Source organism: Leptodactylus fuscus, chromosome 2, assembly GCF_031893055.1.
Source record: "Leptodactylus fuscus isolate aLepFus1 chromosome 2, aLepFus1.hap2, whole genome shotgun sequence".
In the NCBI taxonomy this organism is placed as follows: domain Eukaryota; kingdom Metazoa; phylum Chordata; class Amphibia; order Anura; family Leptodactylidae; genus Leptodactylus; species Leptodactylus fuscus.
The window spans coordinates 245,631,677-245,657,675 of NC_134266.1; the positions used below are offsets into that span (position 1 = coordinate 245,631,677).

General features: G+C 41.9%; 1 protein-coding gene across 2 annotated transcripts in view; it reads left to right on the forward strand.

Moving 5' to 3' along the window:
- MTUS2 (microtubule associated scaffold protein 2) overlaps positions 1 to 25,999 on the forward strand; it is a 481,013-nt gene that overhangs the window by 175,116 nt on the left and 279,898 nt on the right. For both annotated transcript variants that reach the window (XM_075265977.1, XM_075265978.1), the window contains exon 3: positions 9,422 to 9,662. In XM_075265977.1, coding sequence (XP_075122078.1) covers positions 9,422 to 9,662 — 241 coding nt within the window. The remainder of the gene's footprint in view (positions 1 to 9,421; positions 9,663 to 25,999) is intronic.

Here is a 25,999-nt window from a genome sequence, read left to right on the forward strand (position 1 = left end):
TCCTAGGTCCACACTAGCACTTACTCTCCATTCGGGGTTTCTCTCCCCAAACCAACTTAAGAAATTTTTCAGGTGGAAACTGGGTGGAAACCTGCGGACCCTATTATAGTCTATGTGGTCCGCAGATCACCACGGGTAACCGCTTTTTAAGCAGGTTATCTTTCTGTTTTTTGGGTACCCGAGTGGACCTGCAGTGTGAATGTAGCGTAAGTCGTTCAAAGTACAGAAGCAATGTAGTGGATGGGATTTTTATTAAATCCCATTTACACACTGCAGAAATAAACTGCAGTGCAAAGTGTTCTACATACAACATGCCCAGTAAAGTTGGAACTAGCCCCCCCCCCACTCCCAGGGCATTAGTTGAAGCTGGTCCTGGGGGTGGTGGGCTAGTTCTCGCTCTTATTCATATGATTGGAGCTGGCCCCAGTCCCCTGGATATCTCCGCTTCCTCCCTCCTCGCCTGTTTGTTACCTGTTCTATGGGGAGTGTCTGTCAGTAAGCCAGCCCCCAAAGCACAGGACCTGTGCAAACAAGGTGGAGCCGATCTGGTTCTCATTGCAGGACCAGGAGTCAGAACCAGCCCAGAAAGCCCAGGACTTTGGATAACTCTTTTTAATCATGTATGATTGCTTACGGTTTACAACCTTTGCAATCACCCAGAAATTGTCTGAAAGTTGCAATGCAAAAAGCGGACATGTTCAGCTGGCCACAGACGTGTGTGGATGAGCCTTAGATAGTTTTCACTTTGTTTTTACTACATTTTTTTTGAGTGCCCATGTCCTTCACCAAGTGTCCCAGGTACTTAAGCCCCTTGCAGATGACCTTGGGCGAGATCAGTGTGCTATCCTTGATTTTCCCAGATAGCACTTAGTTTTATCAGTTGGTTTCTTGGCTGGGGTTGTTCCTTACTAGTCATGTTACAGAAAGCAAAGAGACAATGGAGAACACAGCACCAGCTTCACTGTTTATTAGGTTGTACGCTAGCTTTGCATGTAAGGCTAAATTTAGGGACAAATAATCTATGGGATTTTTCCTGCGTGCCGTATTCATTTATCTCGGTGACATTGTGTATTAAGTCGGTGTTCTGCGCCATTTCCCTTCATTGCTATAGTAAAAATAACATTGCAATTTAGATTCTGGCAATGGTCAGATGTGGCACTAGGCCAGCAGTGGTTCTCTATGACAAGCATTATATTATTACAGGTCATTTCACAGAATATTAACTATTATAATGAACGCAGTGATGTGATTGGTTGCGTCCATTTTTGTTACTGCTTTTGTTACCCATAACAACCAATCACAGAACAGCTTCCACTTTAAGGGCACTATTAGGATTTGTTCACACAGAGTTTTTTGGCAGCAGATTTTGAGGCGGAATCCGCCTCAAAATCTGCTGCCAAAAACGTCTCCCATTGACTTCAATGGGAGCCACTTGCTTCTTTTTTCCGCTAGCTAGTAGCGGAAAAAAAGAAGTGACATGCCCTATCTTGCCACAGATTCCGTGGCTTGATATACGCTCCAGTGTAGGCCCATTCATTGGGGCCTACACAGGAGCGGGATGCCGCGATGGGATGCCGATGCTGCATCGGCATTCTGTCTCGGCGAGCGGCACGGAATGTTCACATGGCGGAAAATGTTTCCGCGACCTTTTCCTCCGTGTGAACATACCCTTAGAAATTGTGTTGTAACTAGTTGCTATGGGCAACAAATCATAAATCTCCCCCTTGAAACCCTTTTTTGTATCACCTGACATGGGAAAACCCTTGAACAAAGATCTCTCTCAGTTTTGCATTCTTTCTTCTTTTTCTTCATGCCTTTGTTCTTTTTTTGTTTCTGTATCCTAGTTTAAAGGGGTATTCCCATGTCCCTTGCTCACCAGTCTTCGCTGCTGCAAAGACTTCTTTCTTCCTGGTTTTTGACGTCAATTGGTGGGCGGGGTTTCATATGCAAAGCTACACTGTCCGACTACCTCCAGTTTAGCCCCGCCCCCACATTAGTGTGTAGCTCCGCCCTGCATCGCGTGATCCTATGGGACGACTGAAGGGCCTGTTATGTCATCAAAGGTCCTATAACACTTGGATTTAGCTTGTTCTATATAGAGTCGGCTAAATCCTAGTGGACTAAGGGACCAGGTCCTTCTATCCACTAGCTTTTAGCCTGCATGATATATGAAAGCTAAATCCTAGTGAGCAGAAGGACCAGGTCCTTTAGTCCACTAGGATTTAGACTGTTTTATATAAGAAAGCAGCACTCATTTCCCCCCCCTCCTTTATCTGAGAGCAGGAAGCTAGGTCACATGTGTGGTGCAGACACAGGAACAGCTACAGACACAGGCTCGCTCCCATGCACTTAGCCCCTTCTCCCTCCCCCCTGAGAGCAGGCAGCTACATCACTTGACATTTGAGCAGATAATCCCAAGGGCCATAGAAACGCAGAGTCAACAATGAAGTGAATAAATTAAGATGCACAAACAAAGCAGTTTTGCTGAAGCAGTGTATTTAGGAAAAGTCTTACATCCACATTAACAAGCAGTATAGATAGGATCCTTGTTATGGCACAACCCCTTTAAGGCTGCTGAAAAGCTGCTTTTTTATTGCAGATTTTGCTGCATTTTTTTGAGCCAAAGCTCTACAAATTGTATAGTGGTTGTACTTTATATTGCAGCTCTACCCCATTCATGTAAATGGGACTGAGCAGCAAACAGGTCATGTCACAGCCTGTAAAGAGGAATTAGCATGTGCTTGAATCTACTGACTGGTGGGGGCGTCTAATGTTGATCAGATACTGATGACCTATCCCAAGGATACAGTAGTTCATGAATATTAACCTTCCAAAAAACCCTTCAAAGGTAAATTACATTTGCTGCCTTGCTACTATGTATTCTAAGGAAGAAATAATGCACTTCCTCCATTCAAATACCTTCAGACAACTTCAGATGTTCTCTGAATAAAGACAATTGTTCTCCCTTTGCATAATGTGTTCCTGTTATTGCCAACCTACAGACTTCTGTGATAATGGATGAGATAGTTTTTGCATACTCAGATGGTGATGTTGGCCTTTTGCCAACTGGTTCAGTGAATAGTCCATATTTACTCAGAATACAAGGTACGGAGAATTTCCATTCTGCACATTATATTCAGAATATTGAAGGTGAACTCATTCATACAGGCTTCACCTATTGTAGCTATTTTAAGGGGTTGTCTGACTCAACTAAAATGTAGCCGAAGGTTGCAAATAGTGGAAATTTAAAAAGCCTCTAACTAACCATTAATAGGTCCTCCGCTCCAGCCTGTAGTGCGGTCAGCACTGTTGCCAGTCCATGTCCAGATTGCTGCTGCAGCCAATAACTGACCTCAATGGCGGCCTCTTCTTTAGCAATACATCACTGCGGAGGCCAGTTGTTCACATGCTGTTTGTGTACAGGGCACCGTTAAGATCCATTATTGGATGTATTGGTGAGCTAAACAGAAAACAAATGTAACAAGGACCAGCAACAGTGATAACCCTGCTGCCACTGCTGTTTCTGAGGCCTGTAAATGGTAAGTTGCTTGTGTCCTATTCTAATTAATAATACCCCTGCATATTACTTGCTGAACATTAGGTAGCATCCTCAGCAATGGTCTCTCTTGGCATGCAACAGAGTTTCCCTATGACCAGTGTTACGTTCGGTGGAGCAAGCTGCTTTGGATGTGATGTGATCCCGCCATCAACACTTCACATTGAAATGGAATGTGAGCTATAGGTTGGATTTACTGTCATACACTGAAGATCCTGCACACAGCACTCACAGATAGTATAGACAAGCAGTTTTGAGTTAGAGGAGTTCTATAACTTCAGCTAATTATTGCAGGGACTCACTTGCTATATTACTGCAGTCCTGGTACCTTAGCGCAGAGATATCTTTTGCAGTACTCTATGTATGAAAGAAATACAGAAGAACAAAAATGGGAAAGCTTGTTTGCACAGGGGTTTGAATGAGCTACCAGGAGGGATTTTTATAGATGCTGGTCTGATACTGTAGTCCACAGGAGGAAGTTCTAGACCGGTAGTCAGATTGGGATCACTAACAAAGCTGCTCATAAGGAGTTCAAAAAGTATGGATGCAACTGAGCTGGGATGGAACAAAACCTAATGGCGAGTTATCATTATGTATACCACTGGTAGTGCAGCAGTTCCTCTGTCCCTTCCATCATCCATAGGTGGAGTGAAGTGGAATGGGCCTCATAGCACTTACTGTAAGCCAGCTACCCTGGTATTTGCTCCTATGCTCCTACTATATTACATTTGTATGTAGGTTAATGTATTCTGTAAATGATATTCAATGATAAGTACATCCTTCATGAGCAGTTCTAGAGCAGTGAGATGAAAAGGGAAGATGCCTTTACAAATCTCAACCACTTGGAGTGCTGTTTTCACTCTTGGAAACCAGATTGACTAGGCTGTTTGGGAAGAATATGCAAATCTGTCTCCCATGATGTTAATATAGGGAGACAGTGCCTCAGTCATGCAGCCCACTAGAGGGCGCTCTCTTTAACATCATGTCCGACCTTCCCAGAGGCCTTTGCTGCATATTAGCATCATGGGAAACAGATTTGCATATTCTTCCCATGATCCCTCACAGTGGAGCGCAAATGGCTTAATAAGTCTCCACACACCTATATGGTGGTCTCTCCCTAAGGAGTGACAATATCCCCTTAACCTAGGCTGCTTGCTTACTATATACAGCTGCACTAGTTCTCTTTTGTATTGTACTTTTTTATTCATGTCGCCCAAAGTCCTTTGCACCCTGTTCATGTAATAGTGAGCAGAGACATTTTTCCTTTATGTATCCAGAACTGCCTAGACACAAATATACAGATCTATTTATTCCAACTTACATCCATTTATTTCTGGCTTATTAGACTTCATCAGTACAAGTGGTTCCAAAAATGGAATTTAGTTGGAATAATCCATGTTACATATCTTACCTTGTATTGCGCTGAATCCCTCATGTTTCAGTCCTAACTTTCTTTACAGAAATGCAAATTCAGTTGTACTTATTTGATGATAAATACTGAGGCTAAAACATCTGGTGTATGATATCGTGAATATACCATATGGCCGGTGGAGAGGCAGAAGCTGCGCCCAGTGAAGCAGAAGGTTTAGTTAAATGAATTGAATATGTAGGATACTCGAGTCAGTTATGCAAAAAATATTTTGGAGTTATTATAAACTTTAGAAAAAAATGAGTATTATAAAAAAATATAAAAATAAGTCTTCTAGCCGCTAGAAATATTATCAGTAGGTTCCATTGAAAAGGTAAGTGACACACAGGGTGACCACATATGGGATTTGTAGCAGCGACACCCGCGCATAAATCATAAACAAGTCAATCCAATGTGTGGACTCTCTGGACATCACACGTATAATTATGTTCTTGGTGTCATATCACAGACAAGAATCTCATCTTTCATATGACACCAGAAATACTGTTCTATGTTGTGTAATGCCTGAGATATAACCATTTGAAGCATCCCCTTCAGCCTCAGCTGATTTTTTTAAGCTAGAGGAAAAAAGTGACATGACCAGATTCCGCCCTGAAAAACCCATTGAAATTAGAGATGAGCTAGTAGTGAAATATTCGAGATTCGATATTCGTTTCGAGTAGACCCTCAATATTTGAGTACTCAATTGAATATCGAATCCCACTATAGTCTATGGGAATTAAATGCTCGTTTCAGGGGAAACCACTATTCGACAAATGGGAGTCACCAAGTCCACGAGTAGCAGGAGGAGAGTGTTGAGGAGGAGCGAAGGAGAGTGCGGTACTTGGGCAGTCAGCACCGGGAACTGTCTAGGGCTGGATGCAGTTTCAGTATATTACCAGGAGAGCACAGAAGACGTGCAATTATAGACTGTCAAAACTAGCCTAGTACCCGAGCGCTGGACGAGTAAAAGCAAAGCGGAAGGAGTCCTGGCTCACATACAGAGAACAAACCATACAGAGCAGGACACGGCGCGGGGAGAATGATAGACCCGCAGGATAGTATTTTATCTTTGAGTAGCAATCCCCAGCATCCCTCCTGCAGAACCAGCGTTGATTGGCTGAATGCTATACAGTGTATAGCATTCAGCCAATCAACACTGGTTCTGCAGGAGGCTCGTCTTTGACGATAGGAGTCTAAGACTGGACCACAATGAAGATTGCATATTTAACATTAGAGCAATCTTCATTGTGGTCCGATCTTAGACTCCGCCTCGTCAAAGACGAGCCTCCTGCAGAACCAGCATTGATTGGCCGAATGCTATACACTGTATAGCATTCAGCCAATCAACGCTGGTTCTGCAGGAGGGATGCTGGGGACTGCTACTCAAAGGTAAAATACTATCCTGCGGGTCTATCATTCTCCCCGTGCCGTGTCCTGCTCTGTACGGTTCTTTCTCTGTATGTGGGCCCGGACTCCTTCCTCTTTGCTTATACTCGTCCTGCAGAACCACCGTTGATTGGCCGAATGCTATACACTGTATAGGATTCGGCCAATCAACGCTGGTTCTGAATCAAATTTTTACTGCGAATAGCTAGTGGTATTCGATCGAGTACAAGTATTTCGAATACCGTAGTATTCGATCAAATACCAACTCGATCGAATACTACTCGCTCATCTCTAGTTGAAATCAATGGAAGATGGAAAAAAGGCAAAAAAGTGACACTTTTTTGACAAGATTTTTGGTGCATTTTTTTACGCGTTTTTTGCAGAAAATGCGAGTTTTTTTAAAGGTAAGTTTCCAGGTCCATACAATGTGCTGGAGTAAAAAAGCAAAAAAAATATGCCAGAAACCGAGACAAAATTCACTTCATTTAAAAAAAAAAAAAAAAAAACTCAGTGTGAACATACCCTTACAGTCAGCAACTTCAATGTATAATTCCTAAAAAGCATAGTGAGCCACATATATAAAACCATTAAATTCTTATAAAAGTGGGGGCACATTTTAAAATATTCCTATGAGTATGGCCATGTTGCCTTTGTCTCTTGCTCTTCTATAATATTTCATTGTCTAGTAGCCATTGTCATCTATAAATCATGAGCGGAACGCAGGGAGTTGTCTCGGCTTGTGTAGTTCTGTCATCAGTCCCGAAGAGTTGGGAAGTTGGAAAGGTCAAGACATTTGTATTTCATTTATTCTAGAGTTATATATGTCACTGTGAAAAATTGATTCATTCCGTAACCTTAATACTTGGAGATCAGATGGCCTGAAGTTGGATTTTATGGTATCTTCTGACTTTTGCATCACCAAGATAAACTTGTCCATACTGTTAGTCGGTGTGTAGGATTTTATGCATATATCTAAAGCAAAAGGTCCTGTAAAATCCTTTAGAGAACACAAGGGTTAATTTCCTTCAGATTTTTCTTCATTTTGGGTTGGTAAAAAGTTGAAGGGGTGAAGCATAGGTTGGGCATAATGCTTAAAGGGGTTATCCAGAAAAAGGAGCCCACTGAAGTCCATGGGAGGCTTTATTTTCAGCGCTGAAATTCCACACCAAATTCCTCACCATTTTCCTTCATATGAACGGACCCCAAGGGTCCAGTGCCCCTGTATGCACTGCTACTACTAAACCCCATATAGGTACGCACCTGGTTCTATCACCTGAATCTCTACAACTAGTAGGCTGGTCTGACACGACCGTAGTTTAGCACCGCAAATTGTCCGCAATTGCAGGTTCAAAATTGCGGACCATTTACGGTCCCATAGTTTTCTATGAGGCCTCTTACACGACCGTAGATTTCGTCAGTGGTGTGGCGCGCCACAACCGTGGTCCGGACAGTATGCCGCATGTCCATAATGGCCGTGCTTTTACGGCACGGCACGGAAAGTCCAATAGAAGTCTATGGGCGCGTGCATTTTTGCGGATATACACTGAACATACATCAGTGTATATCCGCAATTGCGGATGTCAACATGTGTGTTTTGTGGTGTGTTTTGGTTTTCGTGGATCCGCATAATACTGATACACACAGAACGTTGTGGATGCACTTTGCGGATGTCTGCGGAATTAATTTTTAAAGTGAAATTTGTGTTGCGGATCCGCAAATTGCGGACCGCAAAAACCACTACGGTCGTGTAAGACCAGCCGTAAAAGGACAGATTTATTGCGCTCATTGTTTACTAGTAGAGATGAGCGAACACTGCTCCCATAGAAATGAATGGAAGCACCTGTGACGCTGACTTTGCCGGCGTCCTGCCGGCGTCACAGGTGCTTCCATTCATTTCTATGGGAGTGTGCTGTTTGGATCAGCTGATCTGAACAGTGTTCGCTCATCTCTATTTACTAGTACTGCAGCCACTTGAATGGGTCGAGCTGCAGTTTTGCATCTGGTAGCATACATTTGTAAGGCACTGTCCCTTGATAAATGATGAAAGGCCTGTAGGACATTATCCCTTTGTTCTGTAGATTGGCGGGTTTTCCATTGATGGGCTATAGTGGTGGTTGGTCATCAGATAAAAGTCTTGGATCAAGAAAATGAATCAGCACTAAATATTAGAAAAACATTCAAATGTTATATATAGCATACAATGAACTGCATGCAAGAAAAACGTTATTTTATGCACCTTGACATATCATTTAAAAATACAACTCATCCCATAAAATACAAGCCATAATATGGCTACATTGATGGATAAAATACATCATGTTTGAGCCCTTGACATACACACCAAAAAGTTTAATATAGCTGACACCTGCTACCAACAGCTGCAAATGGTGGCTGCACCAACCGCAGCTATTACCCCTTTAGGGGCTACAGTCAGCTGCAGAACCTAAACAGTACAGAACACAAAAAAATACATAAATTTGCCATCTACATGATTGTACCACAGAATATAGGTAATGTGCAATTTTTGCCATAAAAACAAAACCTCCCAAAAAATTATTCCTATGCTGAATTTTTTCAGGATGGTGTACATAATATTAAATGGTGCAATTCGAAAGTATAGTTTGGCCCACAAAAAATAAGCCCTCGTATGGCTTTGTGAACAGAAACATAAAAATAAATTGTGGCTGTCAGAATGTGGAGAGAAAAAAAAGAAATGTAGAAATGAAAATGTGCCCGTTTCTGAAGAGGTTAAATGGGAATAAGAAAACATATGTGCATCATACTGCGAAAATAAATGACATCTTTACCATTTCCACTGCTGTAACCATTTCTTTGTACACAATATACCGCAGTCTATTGTTATTTTGTTTGCAGCCTCTATTGGGTAGAGGTTCCTAGTGTCAGGTTCATGCCCTAGCTGCTTAAGAGGTCTTATAGTGAAATAAATAACGTCTAATCCCCAGAAGCAATGGGATAATATCACCTTAGTAGTTTCCAGTCGCCCATTGTGTTGTGCTTTGCTACAAGGACCAATAAAATGTAGTATTCTTTGTGTTTATTATGTATAGACAGGTGAAAGGCAGAGAAAAGATGACTTCTGTCCTTCAACATTTACCCATTATGAAGTCCCACCAAGCTTCTACAGATCCACCATGATCCTAAGACCACAGCTCGGATTGGGCGCAGTCTCCAGGTTACCGTCTGCAAAGAGTAGGATATTGATTGCGAGTCAACGCGCATCGAGCACCTCTATACCACAGCAGGAGCTGGTGACCACTGTGGGAGCACTTAACAATTCGGAAACGCCAGGTACATTTCTATTGCTTATGATGGCATTTTGATAATACATTTAAACTATGTTAAGAAATATAGAAAGAAGAGAAAGAAAAAAAAATATTAAAATGAACCTGTCCCTATCTGAAAGCAAGGTATGATAGAGGAGAGAAGCTAAGCTCTGTGATATAAATGGTTATATGATAGAGGAGAGAAGCTGAGCTCTGTGATATATAGGATTATATGATAGAGGAGAGAAGCTGAGCTCTGTGATATAGGGTTATATGATAGAGGAGAGAAGCTGAGCTCTGTGATATATAGGGTTATATGATAGAGGAGAGAAGCTGAGCTCTGTGATATATAGGATTATATGATAGAGGAGAGAAGCTGAGCTCTGTGATATATAGGGTTATATGATAGAGGAGAGAAGCTGAGCTCTGTGATATATAGGTTTATATGATAGAGGAGAGAAGCTGAGCTCTGTGATATATAGGATTATATGATAGAGGAGAGAAGCTGAGCTCTGTGATATATAGGGTTATATGATAGAGGAGAGAAGCTGAGCTCTGTGATATATAGGTTTATATGATAGAGGAAAGAAGCTGAGCTCTGTGATATATAGGGTTATATGATAAAGGAAAGAAGCTGAGCTCTGTCATATATAGGGTCATATGATAGAGGAGAGAAGCTGAGCTCTGTGATATATAGGGTTATATGATAGAGGAGAGAAGCTGAGCTCTGTGATATATAGGGTTATATGATAGAGGAGAGAAGCTAAGCTCTGTGATATAAAGGGTTATATGATAGAGGAGAGAAGCTGGGCTCTGTGATATATAGGATTATATGATAGAGGAGAGAAGCTGAGCTCTGTGATATATAGGTTTATATGATAGAGGAAAGAAGCTGAGCTCTGTGATATATAGGGTTATATGATAAAGGAAAGAAGCTGAGCTCTGTCATATATAGGGTCATATGATAGAGGAGAGAAGCTGAGCTCTGTGATATATAGGGTTATATGATAGAGGAGAGAAGCTGAGCTCTGTGATATATAGGGTTATATGATAGAGGAGAGAAGCTGAGCTCTGTGATATATAGGGTTATATGATAGAGGAGAGAAGCTGAGCTCTGTGATATATAGGATTACTGTATATAATAGAGGAGAGAAGCTGAGCTCTGTGATATATAGGGTTATATGATAGAGGAGAGAAGCTGAGCTCTGTGATATATAGGGTTATATGATAGAGGAGAGAAGCTGAGCTCTGTGATATATAGGTTTATATGATAGAGGAAAGAAGCTGAGCTCTGTGATATATAGGGTTATATGATAAAGGAAAGAAGCTGAGCTCTGTCATATATAGGGTCATATGATAGAGGAGAGAAGCTGAGCTCTGTGATATATAGGGTTATATGATAGAGGAGAGAAGCTGAGCTCTGTGATATATAGGGTTATATGATAGAGGAGAGAAGCTGAGCTCTGTGATATATAGGGTTATATGATAGAGGAGAGAAGCTGAGCTCTGTGATATATAGGATTACTGTATATAATAGAGGAGAGAAGCTGAGCTCTGTGATATATAGGGTTATATGATAGAGGAAAGAAGCTGAGCTCTGTGATATATAGGGTTATATGATAAAGGAAAGAAGCTGAGCTCTGTCATATATAGGGTCATATGATAGAGGAGAGAAGCTGAGCTCTGTGATATATAGGGTTATATGATAGAGGAGATAAGCTGAGCTCTGTGATATATAGGGTTATATGATAGAGGAGAGAAGCTGAGCTCTGTGATATATAGGGTTATATGATAGAGGAGAGAAGCTGAGCTCTGTGATATATAGGATTACTGTATATAATAGAGGAGAGAAGCTGAGCTCTGTGATATATAGGATTACTGTATATAATAGAGGAGAGAAGCTGAGCTCTGTGGTACATAGTGTTATATGATAGAGGAGAGAAGCTGAGCTCTGTGATATATAGGATTATATGATAGAGGAGAGAAGCTGAGTGCTGTGATATATAGGGTTAGAAGCTGAGCTCTGTGATACATAGGGTTATATGATAGAGGAGAGAAGCTGAGCTCTGTGATATATAGGGTTATATGATAGAGGAGAGAAGCTGAGCTCTGTGATATATAGGTTTATATGATAGAGGAAAGAAGCTGAGCTCTGTGATATATAGGGTTATATGATAAAGGAAAGAAGCTGAGCTCTGTCATATATAGGGTCATATGATAGAGGAGAGAAGCTGAGCTCTGTGATATATAGGGTTATATGATAGAGGAGAGAAGCTGAGCTCTGTGATATATAGGGTTATATGATAGAGGAGAGAAGCTGAGCTCTGTGATATATAGGGTTATATGATAGAGGAGAGAAGCTGAGCTCTGTGGTACATAGTGTTATATGATAGAGGAGAGAAGCTGAGCTCTGTGATATATAGGGTTATATGATAGAGGAGAGAAGCTGAGCTCTGTGATATATAGGGTTATATGATAGAGGAGAGAAGCTGAGCTCTGTGATATATAGGGTTATATGATAGAGGAGAGAAGCTGAGCTCTGTGATATATAGGGTTATATGATAGAGGAGAGAAGCTGAGCTCTATGATACATAGGGTTATATGATAGAGGGAGAGTATGTGGACTACAGATCCGGAAAGTCTGATCACTATGTCTAAATATTTGTAAGTGATCAAGTAAAATGTTGCATTTGTCTATATCTACCGCGCCAAAAAATAACTTCCCTCCATAATATTTCTAATTTGTTACAATGCGGCAAATTCCCATTGACCGGTCTTACTGCCCACTTTGCCGTGTTCATTGCAGAAGCTGCAGACACGCAGAGGCGTAAAATCACTATTACTATTATTACAGGCACATAAAAGAACATCCAGCAATTGTGTGTCCAGTATTTAAGCAATGTTTATGCTGCGAGTAAAGAGTCAGGTTTAATTGCTTTATTAGTATTCGCTGACATTTAGCGCTCCCAGACTTGTGTGTGTCCAATTGCTTTTTGTCGCATAATGTTAATTTGCTGAGCCATTAGGCATTAGGCTATATTGTACTCAATGTAGATTTCTAACATGTAATTGCCCTGTAGACTTCATAGAAACACATCATTTTGTCATATAGGGGATATAATTGGCCAGTTTTACTGCCTGCTGGTTTTTCTTATAGAAACATCTCTGTGAGTGGGAGATAGTAGCCAATTTGGTCAGTTCTAATGAATTAGGACTTGTCTAAGCCGATGGATTCACACCATATGCTGTTTTAAAGTTTTTTTTGTTTTTTTTTTTAGAAAGGAGTGTTAGTGCTAGTAATGGGTTAATAAGTACACCCATATACCTTTAGCAGTGTTTGGAGTGATTTCTGGGTGTCTCTGGTTGCTGCTGACATTCTCTCCCTTTGTTTACAAGGTGTAACTTCCTGCTGTGCAGCTTCATGTGTAGCTGCTAATTAATGCCCACCCCCCCTCCGTTACAAAACCCTCCATGTCTCTCTAAGCCTAGCAATCCTGCCCATTACTAGTCCGTCCCACCTCCCTGTCTCACTATACCCAGAGATCCCACCCATTACTAGTCTCTACCACCTCCCTGTCTCTCTATGTCTAGCGATCCTGTCCATTACTAGCCCCTCCCACCCTCCCATCTCTTTCTAGCCTAGTGATCTCGCCCTTTACTAGGCCCTCCCACCTTCCTATCTCACTATGTCTAGCGATCCCGTCCATTACTAGCCCCTCCCATCTCTTTCTAGCCTAGTGATATCACCCATTACTAGCCCCTCCCACCTCCCTGTCTCTCTAAGCCTTGCAATCCCGCCCATTACTAGTCCCTCCCATCTCCATGGCTCACTATGTCTAGTGATCCCGTCCATTACTAGCCCCTCCCACCCTCCCCGTTTCCTTAGCTAACCTATTCCGCACACTACTAGAAGACAAGAAGATAGGAGGAGCTATCCCGGACACAGGAAAGCTTGGTAAGTATTGATGGGGATGGGGAGGTGGAAAAGTAATGGTGACTTCCATTGCTGCTTCTAGCCCTTCTACCGCAGTAGCTTCTTGCACCTGGAGGCAGCCGGAACAGCTGATCGGTGTGGGGTCAAGGTGTTGGACCCTATCAATCAGATACTGATGGCCTTATGCTGTGGATAGCATCAGTAAAAAACTCTATTGGGGCCTGGAAAATCCCTTTAAAATTTGAATTATAGTTTGGTTTTAGTTGTGATTTTTAGCAATTTTAGTTATTGATGGTGCTCCCTTACAGCAACTCCACCCATACACTTTTACAGAGGCCATCTTGGGCAACCGAAAGAGACAAGTAATGAGCATGTTATGTTTTAGATCTGTTTCCTAAGTCACATTTGCTATTAAATAAGATCAATATATAAATTAGCTAACCTTCCAGAAGGAAGAAAGCTGTGTCTCCAAAGCCACTACAGAATAAGTCAACACATTAAAGGACTTGAAAACATGATTAGCTATTTTAGCCAAACCAGAATCTCCTCCAAAGGTAACAGACACCCCATATGTAAACAGCAGTATTGGGTGTTTCTTCTGTTCCAATACAGAGTACTGGTTGGCTGGGCAAGAAGCCATTATGTCAGTTAGAGGACCTTTCACCACCTCCACCAACTACAACACATTGTATTCTTCACTAGCCTTCATCATCCACTGATTCTGGCAAGTTAGATTTTTTCTTTAGCCCCCACTGTTTTCAGACGATCATTGCTGTGAGTTTCAGGACAGGTATGCTTTCAACTGTCAGGTGAGTGGTCCTAGACCAGAGCAGAACCATAGGGAACGCCCACTTGGCAATAGAGGACATTATAATGGTGAAACTAACAACACAGTGATAATAATAATAATATAAATAATAATAATAATTTTTATTTATATAGCGCCAACATATTCTGCAGCGCTGTACAATTTGTAGGGTTCAAATACAGACAGAAAGATACATTACAAAGAAAGTCATTTCACACAATGGGACCGAGGGCCCTGCTCACAAGAGCTTACAATCTATGAGGTAGAGGGGGTGACACAAGAGGTACCGTGTTTCCCCGAAAATAGGACGTACCCCGAAAGTAAGGCGTGGCAGACATTTTGCTGCCTTGCCTAATATAAGGCGCTCCCCCGAAAGTAAGACGTAGTGAATAGAAATGAATGGAAGTAGCCGGCAAGCGGGGGGTTAATCGGCATGCTGGGCACTTCCATTCATTTCTATGGGAACATGTGTGGGCACCGACCGGAGGCATTAGTGCTGGATGTCTGCTGACACCAGCAGACACCAGGCGGCTATGGCGGCCGCCCGACTCCCGGGTGGCCGCCATAGTTAAACACCCGGCATCCTGCCAACGACGTCACGTTGGCATGACAGCCAGGAGCCTTGTAAAGGCTCCCCGGCCTGTCTTCAGTGCTTTTCTTTTGCAGGCTGCTCTATGCAGCCTGCAAAAGAAATGACGATTTTTTTGCAATGCAATGCAATTGTAAAGGTCTGATCACTAATGCAATGCATTGCATTAGTGATCAGACCTTTGCAATTGCATTGCAAAAAATCGTCATTTTTTTTTAAGGCAGGTTGCCTGTCTGTAATGTATTACAGGGGGTAATAATAAAAGTTAAAAATTCAAATCAACCCATTTCCCTCGAACACATATGAAAGTATGTAAATACTGTGAAACACATACCGTACATGTTAGGTATCCCTGTGTCCAAAATCGCCTGCTCTGCAAATCTATAAAAATATTTTTATACTGTACAGTATTTAATAAATGTTAATTTTTAGATTTAGCAATATATGTGAATTCTTCTTTGAAAAAAATAAGACACCCCCTGAAAACAAGACATGGCGCATCTTTGGGAGCAAAAATTAATATAAGACACCGTCTTATTTTCGGGGAAACAGGGTAGCAGGGGCGGTATTGCTTATGCAGAGGTCAGACCCTTTTGTAATAGAGGTGACTGTCATTGCATAAACATAAGACTTTATGAGCCGTCGACAGTCGTGTCCTTTAACATGTGGATGGAGCTTGGACCTATGGAGTTAGCATGAGATGACATCATATCATGTGGGGAAATGTGGGAGCGGGGACAGAGGAGGGTTAAGGGTTTACGTTAGACATTGTGATAGGCCTGTCTGATAAGATGCGTCTTTAGTTTGCATTTGAAGCTGTAGAAATTGGGAGTAAGTCTGATTGTCCGGGGTAGAGCATTCCAGAGAAGTGGTGCAGCTCGGGAGAAGTCTTGTATACGAGCGTGGGAGGTTCTGATAATAGAGGATGTAAGTGTTAGGTCATTGAGTGAATGGAGAACACGGGTTGGGTGATAGACAGAGATGAGGGAGGAAATGTAAGGAGGTGCAGCATTATGGAGAGCCTTGTGGATGAGGGTGATAACTCAGGAATGGTGGGGGCTAGAGAAAAAATTGCACCAGAATGGAAAGAGTTGGAGGTGGAGCATGTACTGTTGAAGGGAGTTTTATAGGCAATGTTATCCAGAAAAAAAAAAGTAATCAAATTATCAGTCCTCCAGGAGGAAGAAGACTCTAAGGCTGGATTCACACAAATGATGGTAAAAACAGACATGAAAAAATGGATAGAGATGAGTGAAATTGGGCTGGGAAAAAATGGAGGGTTGAGTGAAATCTGGTTAAAGTAGAATATGACATATATTTTGGTGGTCCTGTATAATGGACTGTGAATAACCCCAAGTCAGATACAATGAATCTTAGTAAGCTGTGAGATGGCCATCAAAAACATCCATGTCATGACCGATATTCACTGTTATTTGGATATGGTGTAAAGCCACCTATAAGTACGTAACCTGTTAGTCAGCATCCAACCCATTAAAGAGCCTTAAAACATGACTCCAGATTTCACCCATAGGTAGTCACCTGGTCATGTGACAAGCCTCATTAATAGGTTGGACATTATTGACTTACAAGTTTCTTCCTATCGGAGGGGAGCTAATTTTCATAACCTTCTTTCCAAATAACATTGCCTATAACATGCCCAATGCCAGATAGCGGTCTCTACAAGATCGACAGTCCCCATCGAGAGCAATAAGAAGCATGTAATTCTTTATTTCCCCTGTGGGGGCTCTGCAGGAAAATTGAACACTTGCTCTTGAGTTAATGACCCCATGTCATCTGCTTATCGTCTGGGGAACCTTCTAATAAAAAAAAGGTTTATCCAGTGCAAACAATCCATTTATCAAATAGAGTTTTATATTTCGACAAATTCCTGACTTGAATTCCAGGTAAAGATGTTATCTTACACTTCTCGGATCATTCCGCGTCCTTTAGGCTTGTATGAAAGTCAACTATAAAGACAGACACATAAAAGAGACAAATGAGGCAGATTTTGGATGATCCACAATCATTTTGCATCTCACGGAGAAGATACTTTTACATTTTGGAGCATAAATATTAATTGTATGTTTATACACTCGCAATAGTTTTGTGCCTTTAATCTTCAATATGTTCATGCTAAACATCAAGTCAGGTTTCAAGGCAAAGTAGTACAATCCCTTTAATTAAAGGAACGCTTTCATATCTACTGTATAGTGTCATTGCTTTGTTCTGTAAATATACTGTATGGGCTTTGAGGGAATGCGGTTGGATGCTCTATAATAGCGGGGACTCCTTTCTTCTCTGTACACACTAGTAGGGGACACATCTGAATAGCTGGAAGTCAGAGTAACCTTGGAGCAGGATAAACTCTACTTAACCGCCTGAGGATACATGCGGATATTTTGGGCCGTAAGGACACAGAAATTATTGTTTTGTTTGTCAGCTTTCCAAGAGCCGTAACTTCTCCACCAATGTGACATTATTAGAGATGAGCGAACAGTGTTCTATCGAACACATGTTCGATCGGATATCAGGGTGTTCGCCATGTTCGAATCGAATCGAACACCGCGTGGTAAAGTGCGCCAAAATTCGATTCCCCTCCCACCTTCCCTGGCGCCTTTTTTGCACCAATAACAGCGCAGGGGAGGTGGGACAGGAACTACGACACCGGGGGCATTGAAAAAAATTGGAAAAAGTCATTGGCTCCCGAAATTAGGTGACCTCCATTTTAGACGAATAGTGGATTTCAAATCCGGGTCATATGAGAATGTGAACTTTGTGACTATGAGACAGGGATAGCTGTACAGGCAGGGATAGCTAGGGATAACCTTTATTTAGGGGGGAATGTTATTAAAAATAACTTTTTGGGGCTCTATCGGGTGTGTAATTGTGATTTTTGTGAGATAAACTTTTTCCCATAGGGATGCATTGGCCAGCGCTGATTGGCCGAATTCCGTACTTTGGCCAATCAGCGCTGGCCAATGCATTCTATTAGCTTGATGAAGCAGAGTGTGCACAAGGGTTCAAGCGCACCCTCGGCTCTGATGTAGCAGAGCCGAGGATGCACAAGGGTTCAAGTGCACCCTCGGCTCTGCTACATCAGAGCCGAGGGTGCACTTGAACCCTTGTGCAGCCTCGGCTCTGCTACATCAGAGCCGAGGGTGCGCTTGAACCCTTGTGCACACTCTGCTTCATCAAGCTAATAGAATGCATTGGCCAGCGCTGATTGAAGCAGAGCTGAATCTGTGTGCTTAGCTCAACTACTCCACCGGTGTAGTTGAGCTAAACACACACATTCAGCACTGCTTCATCACGCCAATACAATGCATTAGCCAGTGCTGATTGGCCAGAGTACGGAATTCGGCCAATCAGCGCTGGCTCGGCTGGAGCAATTTTCCCGTTTATTTTCTGTAAGATTTCTTCATTTGCCCCCCGTTCATGAACTTTTTGTATTTTTATGGCACCATTCTGAGGAACATGCAGTTGTGTGGGGGGGGACAGCAGTAGCAGACTCTACCAGGCCCTGGACCCTGAGGGTCACATGGAAGGTCGGGGCCTCATTACAGATTTTGCATTGCAGCCCAAGAACTTCAAGTTCCACCTCTGGGTACATGTACTGAAAATTTTTATAACATCTTTCAAGGGGAATGAAAAATTGCCAGTTCTGCAGTTTCTGGAGCTTGTTTTTATGGTGTTCAATATGCTGTACGATTATAGTGATAACAGGTTTTTTAAAAAATATTTTGCAATTTTTAAATGTTTTACTACTTTTCCAAAAAAAATTTTTTTTAAAAAAAGCATTTGTTTTGTGTTGATATATTATAAAGAGATACAGCGATTTAAAAAAAATTCTTTCATCCGAGATGTATCTGTGCTTGTTTTTGCTGGATGACTTAAGGTGTTCATTGTTTAATTTTTGTATACATATAACTCTTTATACCATGATATTAAGTATGGATACTTATTTTTCTTTACTTGTTTTGACATTTGAAAGTATCTGTTCGCTAAAGCCCGATTCACATCTGTGTTCGGTATTCCGTTTGAGGAGTCCGCTTGGTGACCCCCTGAGCAGAATAACGAACGCATTAAAAAGCAGTGAGCTAAGAAACCACATAGACTATAATGGGGTCCATGTGTTTTCCGTGCAGAGTCCACATGAGTCATGCGGAGACAAAAATACTTCAAGCAGTACTTGTCTCTCCGCATGATTTGTGCGGACACGACTCGGAAAACTCACGGACCCCATTATAGTCTATGGGGTCCGTGTGCTTTCATTGCTCACTGCTTTCTAATGCATTCAGTAGTCCATTCATGGGGGGGGGGATGGAACACCAAATGCAGATGTGAACCGGGCTTAGGATGAAACAGAATGGATCTGCTATGAAATTTATGTAACAGACATCCCACAGCAAACAAAGCCATGGCAAAAACCAGCTAAAATCGACTGACTTTTCTCTTTGACTTTGTGATTTTCCTCTTTTTTTTAATATTTTAAATTGGATAGACTTTATTTAAATTTTTTGATTATGTATGAGCTTTATCACTCATATAATACACTGAAATTCTTATGCACAAAGTTGGTAGACCTGAGGGTGTTCATTAAGCCCCCAGCTGCAATAACAACCCATTCATACCTCACAATCACGTTGCAGGAGGACTGATGGGTAGTCAGAGGGAGAAGTTTAAATAGACAGGAACTGAGTTATCTCAGGTCTCTACCATTGTCCCTACCATTAGCACTGAGTAATATACAGCTGACACTCGCTGCCGAGAGCCATTTTTATAAATGTATGCCTGCCGTCGTAGAGCTAGGGACAGCTTTCCTACCCTATTTTCCTAGTAGCTCTAGCACCATTTATTACCACCCAGTACCAACCGTAACATATGGGTCCTCTAAGACCTAATGGCTCCTGCTGTTCCCACACCCGTCTGATCACATGACTGCTGGGCTGGAACGGGAGCTGGATCATGGTTGTACCCATAGCTGTGCATGATCACGTGCAGTGGTTTAACTCTTCAAGGATATAGATAGTAAATAATTGATACCGAATGTATAGTAGAAACTTTTCCTATATATAAAATTAAATCTTTAATATTTGGTCACACTATACATATGACTCACAGCTTCTCGGCTCCAGAGCCTCTGACAGTAATGCCAAGTATGTTCTGGTATTAAGTCCACCCTGTAAATATTGGCTCAAACAAGTTGGCAAAGGACTATGCATCACAAAAACATAAAGTTGGCATTGCCTTTACAGTCTCCCTCCGACAAATAAAAATATAGAAAGCATGAAAGTGACATTTACACACTCAATAGATTAAGGTGCTGCTCAATATGCAGGCGCACTGAAGTAATCCTATTTATTTGATCCAAGCAGCTGCCTTATATTAAGTCTACGTTTGGCCAGTACGTCGGTTGTCAGGTCTGGCGAAAATGCTTTTTAGTTTTTTTCACAGTAGATTAAAACCTAAAGGGACAGGATGAGTTTTAGAAAATAATTGAGAACAAAGGCTCCTGTCACATCTGCAGGAGCGGCCATATCCTTAGATTTTTCATATTTGTATGCTGAAATTCTTAATAGAAATGGAAAATTAGTTAGGAAATGAAGAAGGATGGAGTCGGAATGTAGAGGAAAAGGAAGTGATCCATTAAAGGAGGTAGATTACAAACTGAATGGGACTGAGCTGCAATAACAGACACTGACCATAGGCAGGAGTGGCGCTATTCCTGCAAAATTAGCAGCTATTGATGTAGTGGTTTAATAGAGTTGAGGAGATATCGTCACTCCATAGGGAGGGAACCACCATTTAGGTGTGTGGAGACTTATTAAGGCATGAGCGCTCCACTGCAAAGGAACATGGGAAGAATATGCAAATCTGACTTCCATGATGTAATTAGGAAGCCAGTGCCTCAAGAATGCACACCATTAGAGGGCGCTCACTGAGAATGTGCAAGTCTGTCTTCCATGATTTCTTAATTTCTTATGGTAGAGTTGGAAGGGACCTCAAGGGCCATCGGGTCCAACCCCCTGCGAGTGCAGGTTTTCCTAAATCATCCCAGCTATATGTTTATCCAGATTCCGCTTGAAGATTTCCATTGATGGAGCGCCCACCACCTCCCGTGGCAGCCTATTCCACTCTCTCACTACCCTCACTGTCAGAAAGTTTTTCCTAATGTCTAATCTGTATCTCTTTCCCTTTAGTTTCATCCCATTGCTTCTTGTACTTCCTTGTGCTAATGAGAATAGGGTAGATCCCTCTGCACTGTGACTACCTTTCAGATATTTGTAGACTGCTATTAAATCTCCCCTCAGCCTTCTCTTCTGCAAACTAAACAATCCCAGTTCTTTTAGCCGCTCCTCATAGGACATGGTTTGCAGACCTTCCACCATTTTGGTTGCTCTTCTATGGACTTGCTCCAATATATCGATGTCTTTCTTGAATTGAGGCGCCCAGAACTGTACACAGTATTCCAGGTGTGGTCTGACCAGGGAAGAGTACAGCGGAATAATGACCTCTCTTGATCTAGATTCAATGCTTGTCTTAATACATCCCAGAATTTTATTCGCCTTTTTTGCAGCAGCACCGCACTGTTGGCTCATGTTGAATTTGTGATCTACTATTATGCCCAAGTCCTTTTCCCCTATGCTATCACTTAGTTCTATTCCTCCCATACTATATATGTTTTTTACATTTCTGTTACCCAGATGTAGAACTTTGCATTTGTCCCTGTTAAATACCATTTTGTTCGCCTCAGCCCATTGTTCCAGTGTGTCTAAGTCCTTTTGAATACTCTCTCTCTCCTCTCTAGTGTTGGCTATTCCTCCTATCTTCGTATCATCTGCAAATTTTATGAGTTCCCCAATAATTCCATCGTCCAGATCATTTATAAAGATATTAAAAAGTACTGGGCCCAGAACAGAGCCCTGCGGCACCCCGCTTTTGACTTTCTTCCAGTTCGATGTGTAGCCATTTAGTATTACTCGTTGTGCCCGATCATTAAGCCAGTTGTGAATCCACCTAACTGATTTTTTGTCAAAGCCATACTTAATCATTTTTTCAATAAGAAGGTTATGTGATACTTTATCAAATGCCTTACTGAAGTCAAGATATACTATGTCCACGGCATTCCCTTGGTCCAACCATTCAGTGATTTTGTTGTAGAAGGAAATCAGGTTAGTCTGACAAGATTTATTGGTCATAAAGCCGTGCTGGCTCTGGTTAATTAATGCCTTCCCATCCAGGTACCAAAGTAAATGTTCCTTGACAATTTGCTCAAAGATTTTTCCTGCTATCGAGGTCAGACTTACCGGCCTGTAATTTCCTGGATCGTCCCTTTTCCCCTTTTTGTAGATGGGGACAACATTTGCCCTTTTCAAATCTAAAGGGACCACTCCTGTTTCCCATGACTTACTGAAGATTATAGCAAGGGGTTCTGTTATTTCCTCTGCTATCTCTTTCAGGACTCTAGGGTGTAAATCATCTGGTCCTGGGGACTTGGTTTCCTGTAACTTGGCTAAGTGCTCTCTTACCAGACCTTCGCTTATAGTCAGCTTGGAGTCCTCCTTCCCCTCATCTCCATCACCATTAATGTCAATATTTCTATTAGTTTCTTGGGAGAAGACGGATACAAAATATGAATTTAGTAGCTCCACCTGCTGTTCCACCATGTTAACTGTTTCTCCTTTGTCATTCTTCAGGACTCCAATGGTCTCCTTCACTTTTCTTTTGCTTTTAACATATCCCCAAAATCCTTTTACCTTACTCTTTGCCTCTTTTGCAAGCTTCAATTCGTGTTCAGCCTTAGCTCCTTTGATGCATGTCTTGCAGAGTCTGCAGACTGCTGTGTACTCTTCCTTAGGTATAGTTCCCATCTTCCACTTTTTGTATGTTTCCTTTTTCCTTTTTAGCAGGTTATGTAATTTTTTGGTCATCCATCCTGATATTTTTAGGTGCTTCCCATTTTTCTTCCTTCTAGGTATTGTTAGTTCCTGTGCTTTAATGATTTCCCTACGGAAGATTTCCCACCCTTCATGTGCATTTTTGTGCTTAAGAATTTTGCACCATGGAATTCTGCTAACCCTTGCCTTCAGGCTCTTGAAGTCTGCCCTGCTAAAGTCGAGCCTTGAAGTCTGTGTCTTCTCAGGTCTTCTTCTTCTTGCAACCCCAAACTCAAGTATAGCATGATCGCTGAATCCCAGTGTCCCTGCTACCTGTAGTCCCTCAACCATGTGCTCTTTGTTGGTTAGGACTAGGTCCAAAATGGATGTTCCTCTCGTGTTTTCTTCTACTAGCTGAGCAATGAAGTTGTCTGCTAGAGAGGATAAAAATTTGATGAAGCCTTTACTCTTGGCTGTGTGGGTTTCCCAATGAATGTCAGGGTAATTGAAGTCTCCCATGATCACTATTTCATGTTTCTTTGAGAGCGTGGTCATTTGCTGTGAAAAAATCTCATCCATGTCTTCTGTCTGTCCTGGTGGTCTGTAATAAACGCCTAGTGTGATGTCCTTATCATTGTTTTTCCCTTGAATTACTACCCAAATAATTTCCAGTAGATTATCATTCTGTAAAACTGTAATTTCTGTGGAGATGTGTTCTTTTTTAACAAACAATGCAACTCCACCCCCTTTTATTAGTTCTATTCTTTTTGAATAAGTTGTATCCTTCCATCTGTATGTTCCAATCATGCATGTCGTTCCACCAGGTTTCTGTGATGCCGATGACGTCATAGTTTTCCTTGTGTATCATCAGCTCTAGTTCTCCTTGTTTGTTTCCCATGCTTTGTGCGTTTGTGTAAAAACATTTCAGATTGTGCTCTGTTGCATCCTTTTTCGTAATTTCCTTCTGAGTATCCTGTCTTGGGTCCTCTTTACCACATCTAGTAACCTTGTTTAGTATGTCTTTTAGCTGCATGTTCTTGTCTTTCTTTTTTCTTCCCATCCCCTCTTCTTCTAGTTTAAAGCCCTTCTGATGAGTGTGGCAAGTCTTCTGGCAAATATGTTTTTCCCAGGTTTTGTGAGATGTATCCCGTCTCTAGCAAAGAGTCCATCGTAGAGGTAATTCACACCATGGTCCAAAAATCCAAATCCTTGCTCTCGGCACCACCGTCGAAGCCAGGTGTTTACCTCTAGTATCTCCTGATGCCATGACCGTCAACTGGGAGGATTGATGAGAATACTACCTGCGCATCCAGTTCCTTCACTGTCTTCCCCAAATTTTCAAAGTCTTTATAGATAGTTGGTAAATCATTTTTTGCCGTGTCGTTTGTACCCACATGTATCAGTAGGAATGGGTAGTCGTCCTTGGAGCTGAGGAGGCTTGGTATCCTATCGGCCACATCCTTGATTTTTGCTCCTGGGAGGCAGCATACTTCTCGTGCGGTTAAGTCTGGCCTGCAGACAGCTGCCTCTGTGCCTCTTAGCAGTGAGTCACCCATAACCACTACACTTCTTTTCTTCCTTGCAACACCATTTCTTGTTGCTCCTGATTGTCTCTGGGTGACTTTTGTTTCTTCTTTTGCTGATAGGTTATTTTTGTCATTTTCATCCGCCTGCATGAGAGTTTCATATTGGTTACTTAGCTGTGTGAGTGGTGATGGCCTTGTGATCCATTTGCATCTCTTGGTCACATGTGTCCAGTTTTCTGCGTCTGTAGGTTCTCTCAAGTATTCTTCCCTTACTGTATTCGGGGGACTTGCATCAGTCTCTGCAACTGTAGGCTCTCTAGCACTTTCATCCCCTACTGTGTTCTGGAGGCTTGCTTCAGCTTCATCAATGAAGACCTCACTTTCTTTGATGCTTCTCAACGTCACTATTCTTTCTTCCAACCTCTGCACTTTTTCTTCTAAAAGGGCCACTAGTTTACATTTCATACAGGTGAAGTTGGCTTTATGGTCCGGCAGATCTGTAAACATATAGCAAGTGTTGCAGTTCACCATGTGGGTTTTCTCCTCTTCCATGTTGCTCATTAAATTTGGATGAATGATCTTGTATATGTTTTTTTTTTTTTTTTTTCTTCCTTGTCTGACGCCGTCTACAAAGTGTAGACGGCGTCAGACAATCATTCTTAATGATGTAATTAGGAAGACAGAGTCTCAGTCAAGCAAACCAATAGAGGGCGCTCCCTTTAACACCATGCCGACCTTCTCAGAGGCCTTTGTTTGCAATGATGTTGGGATTTTACCAGGTACAGTCTCTCAGCCAAGGACAGCTGTTTCAATGTTCTTGCATCTCATCAGCTTGGCGCAGAGAGGACTGACGTGGCAGAGGTGAGAGGCTTAGACAGGGTTGAGGGGATATCGTCACTTCATAGGGAATGGACTGCCAGATCAGTCCTCTCTGCGCCAAGCTGATGAGATGCAAGAACATCGAAACAGCTGTCCTTGGTTGACAGACTGTACCTGGTAAAATCCCAACATCATTGCAAACAAAGGCCTCTGAGAAGGTCGGCATGATGTTAAAGGGAGCGCCCTCTATTGGTTTGCTTGACTGAGACTCTGTCTTCCTATTTACATCATGGAAGATAGACTCGCACATTCTCAGTGAGCGCCCTCTATTGGTGTGCTTTCTTGAGGCACTGGCTTCCTAATTACATCATGGAAGTCAGATTTGCATGTTCTTCCCATGTGTTTTTATAGTATCAAGCAACTACTTGACAGATTTTTCATTTTTTTTAAATATTTGAAAAAATAATTGTAAGCCTTTTTCGTAGTGATTTCACAAGAGAGTGCTGCGATCTTTAGTCAAGCCACATGGATGATATTTATATAAAAAGCATGCACAGTCTACTATTGTAGATCACATTATGCCAACTAAAGAGACAAACATAGTGTAGTCGCAGCGAATTAGCCACAGGTGGGATTGCCAGCGGCTATCCTGCTGTGATATATGGTACCATTGTAGTATATGGGATTTAGTCAAAACCTATTAATAAACTGTGAAAGAAACCCACAAAGTGTTTTGCGCTGTGGATTTTGAACTTGCAGCAGGTTATTTAAATGGTGCTGGTGCAGCTTAGGTCAAGGCTCCACGTGGT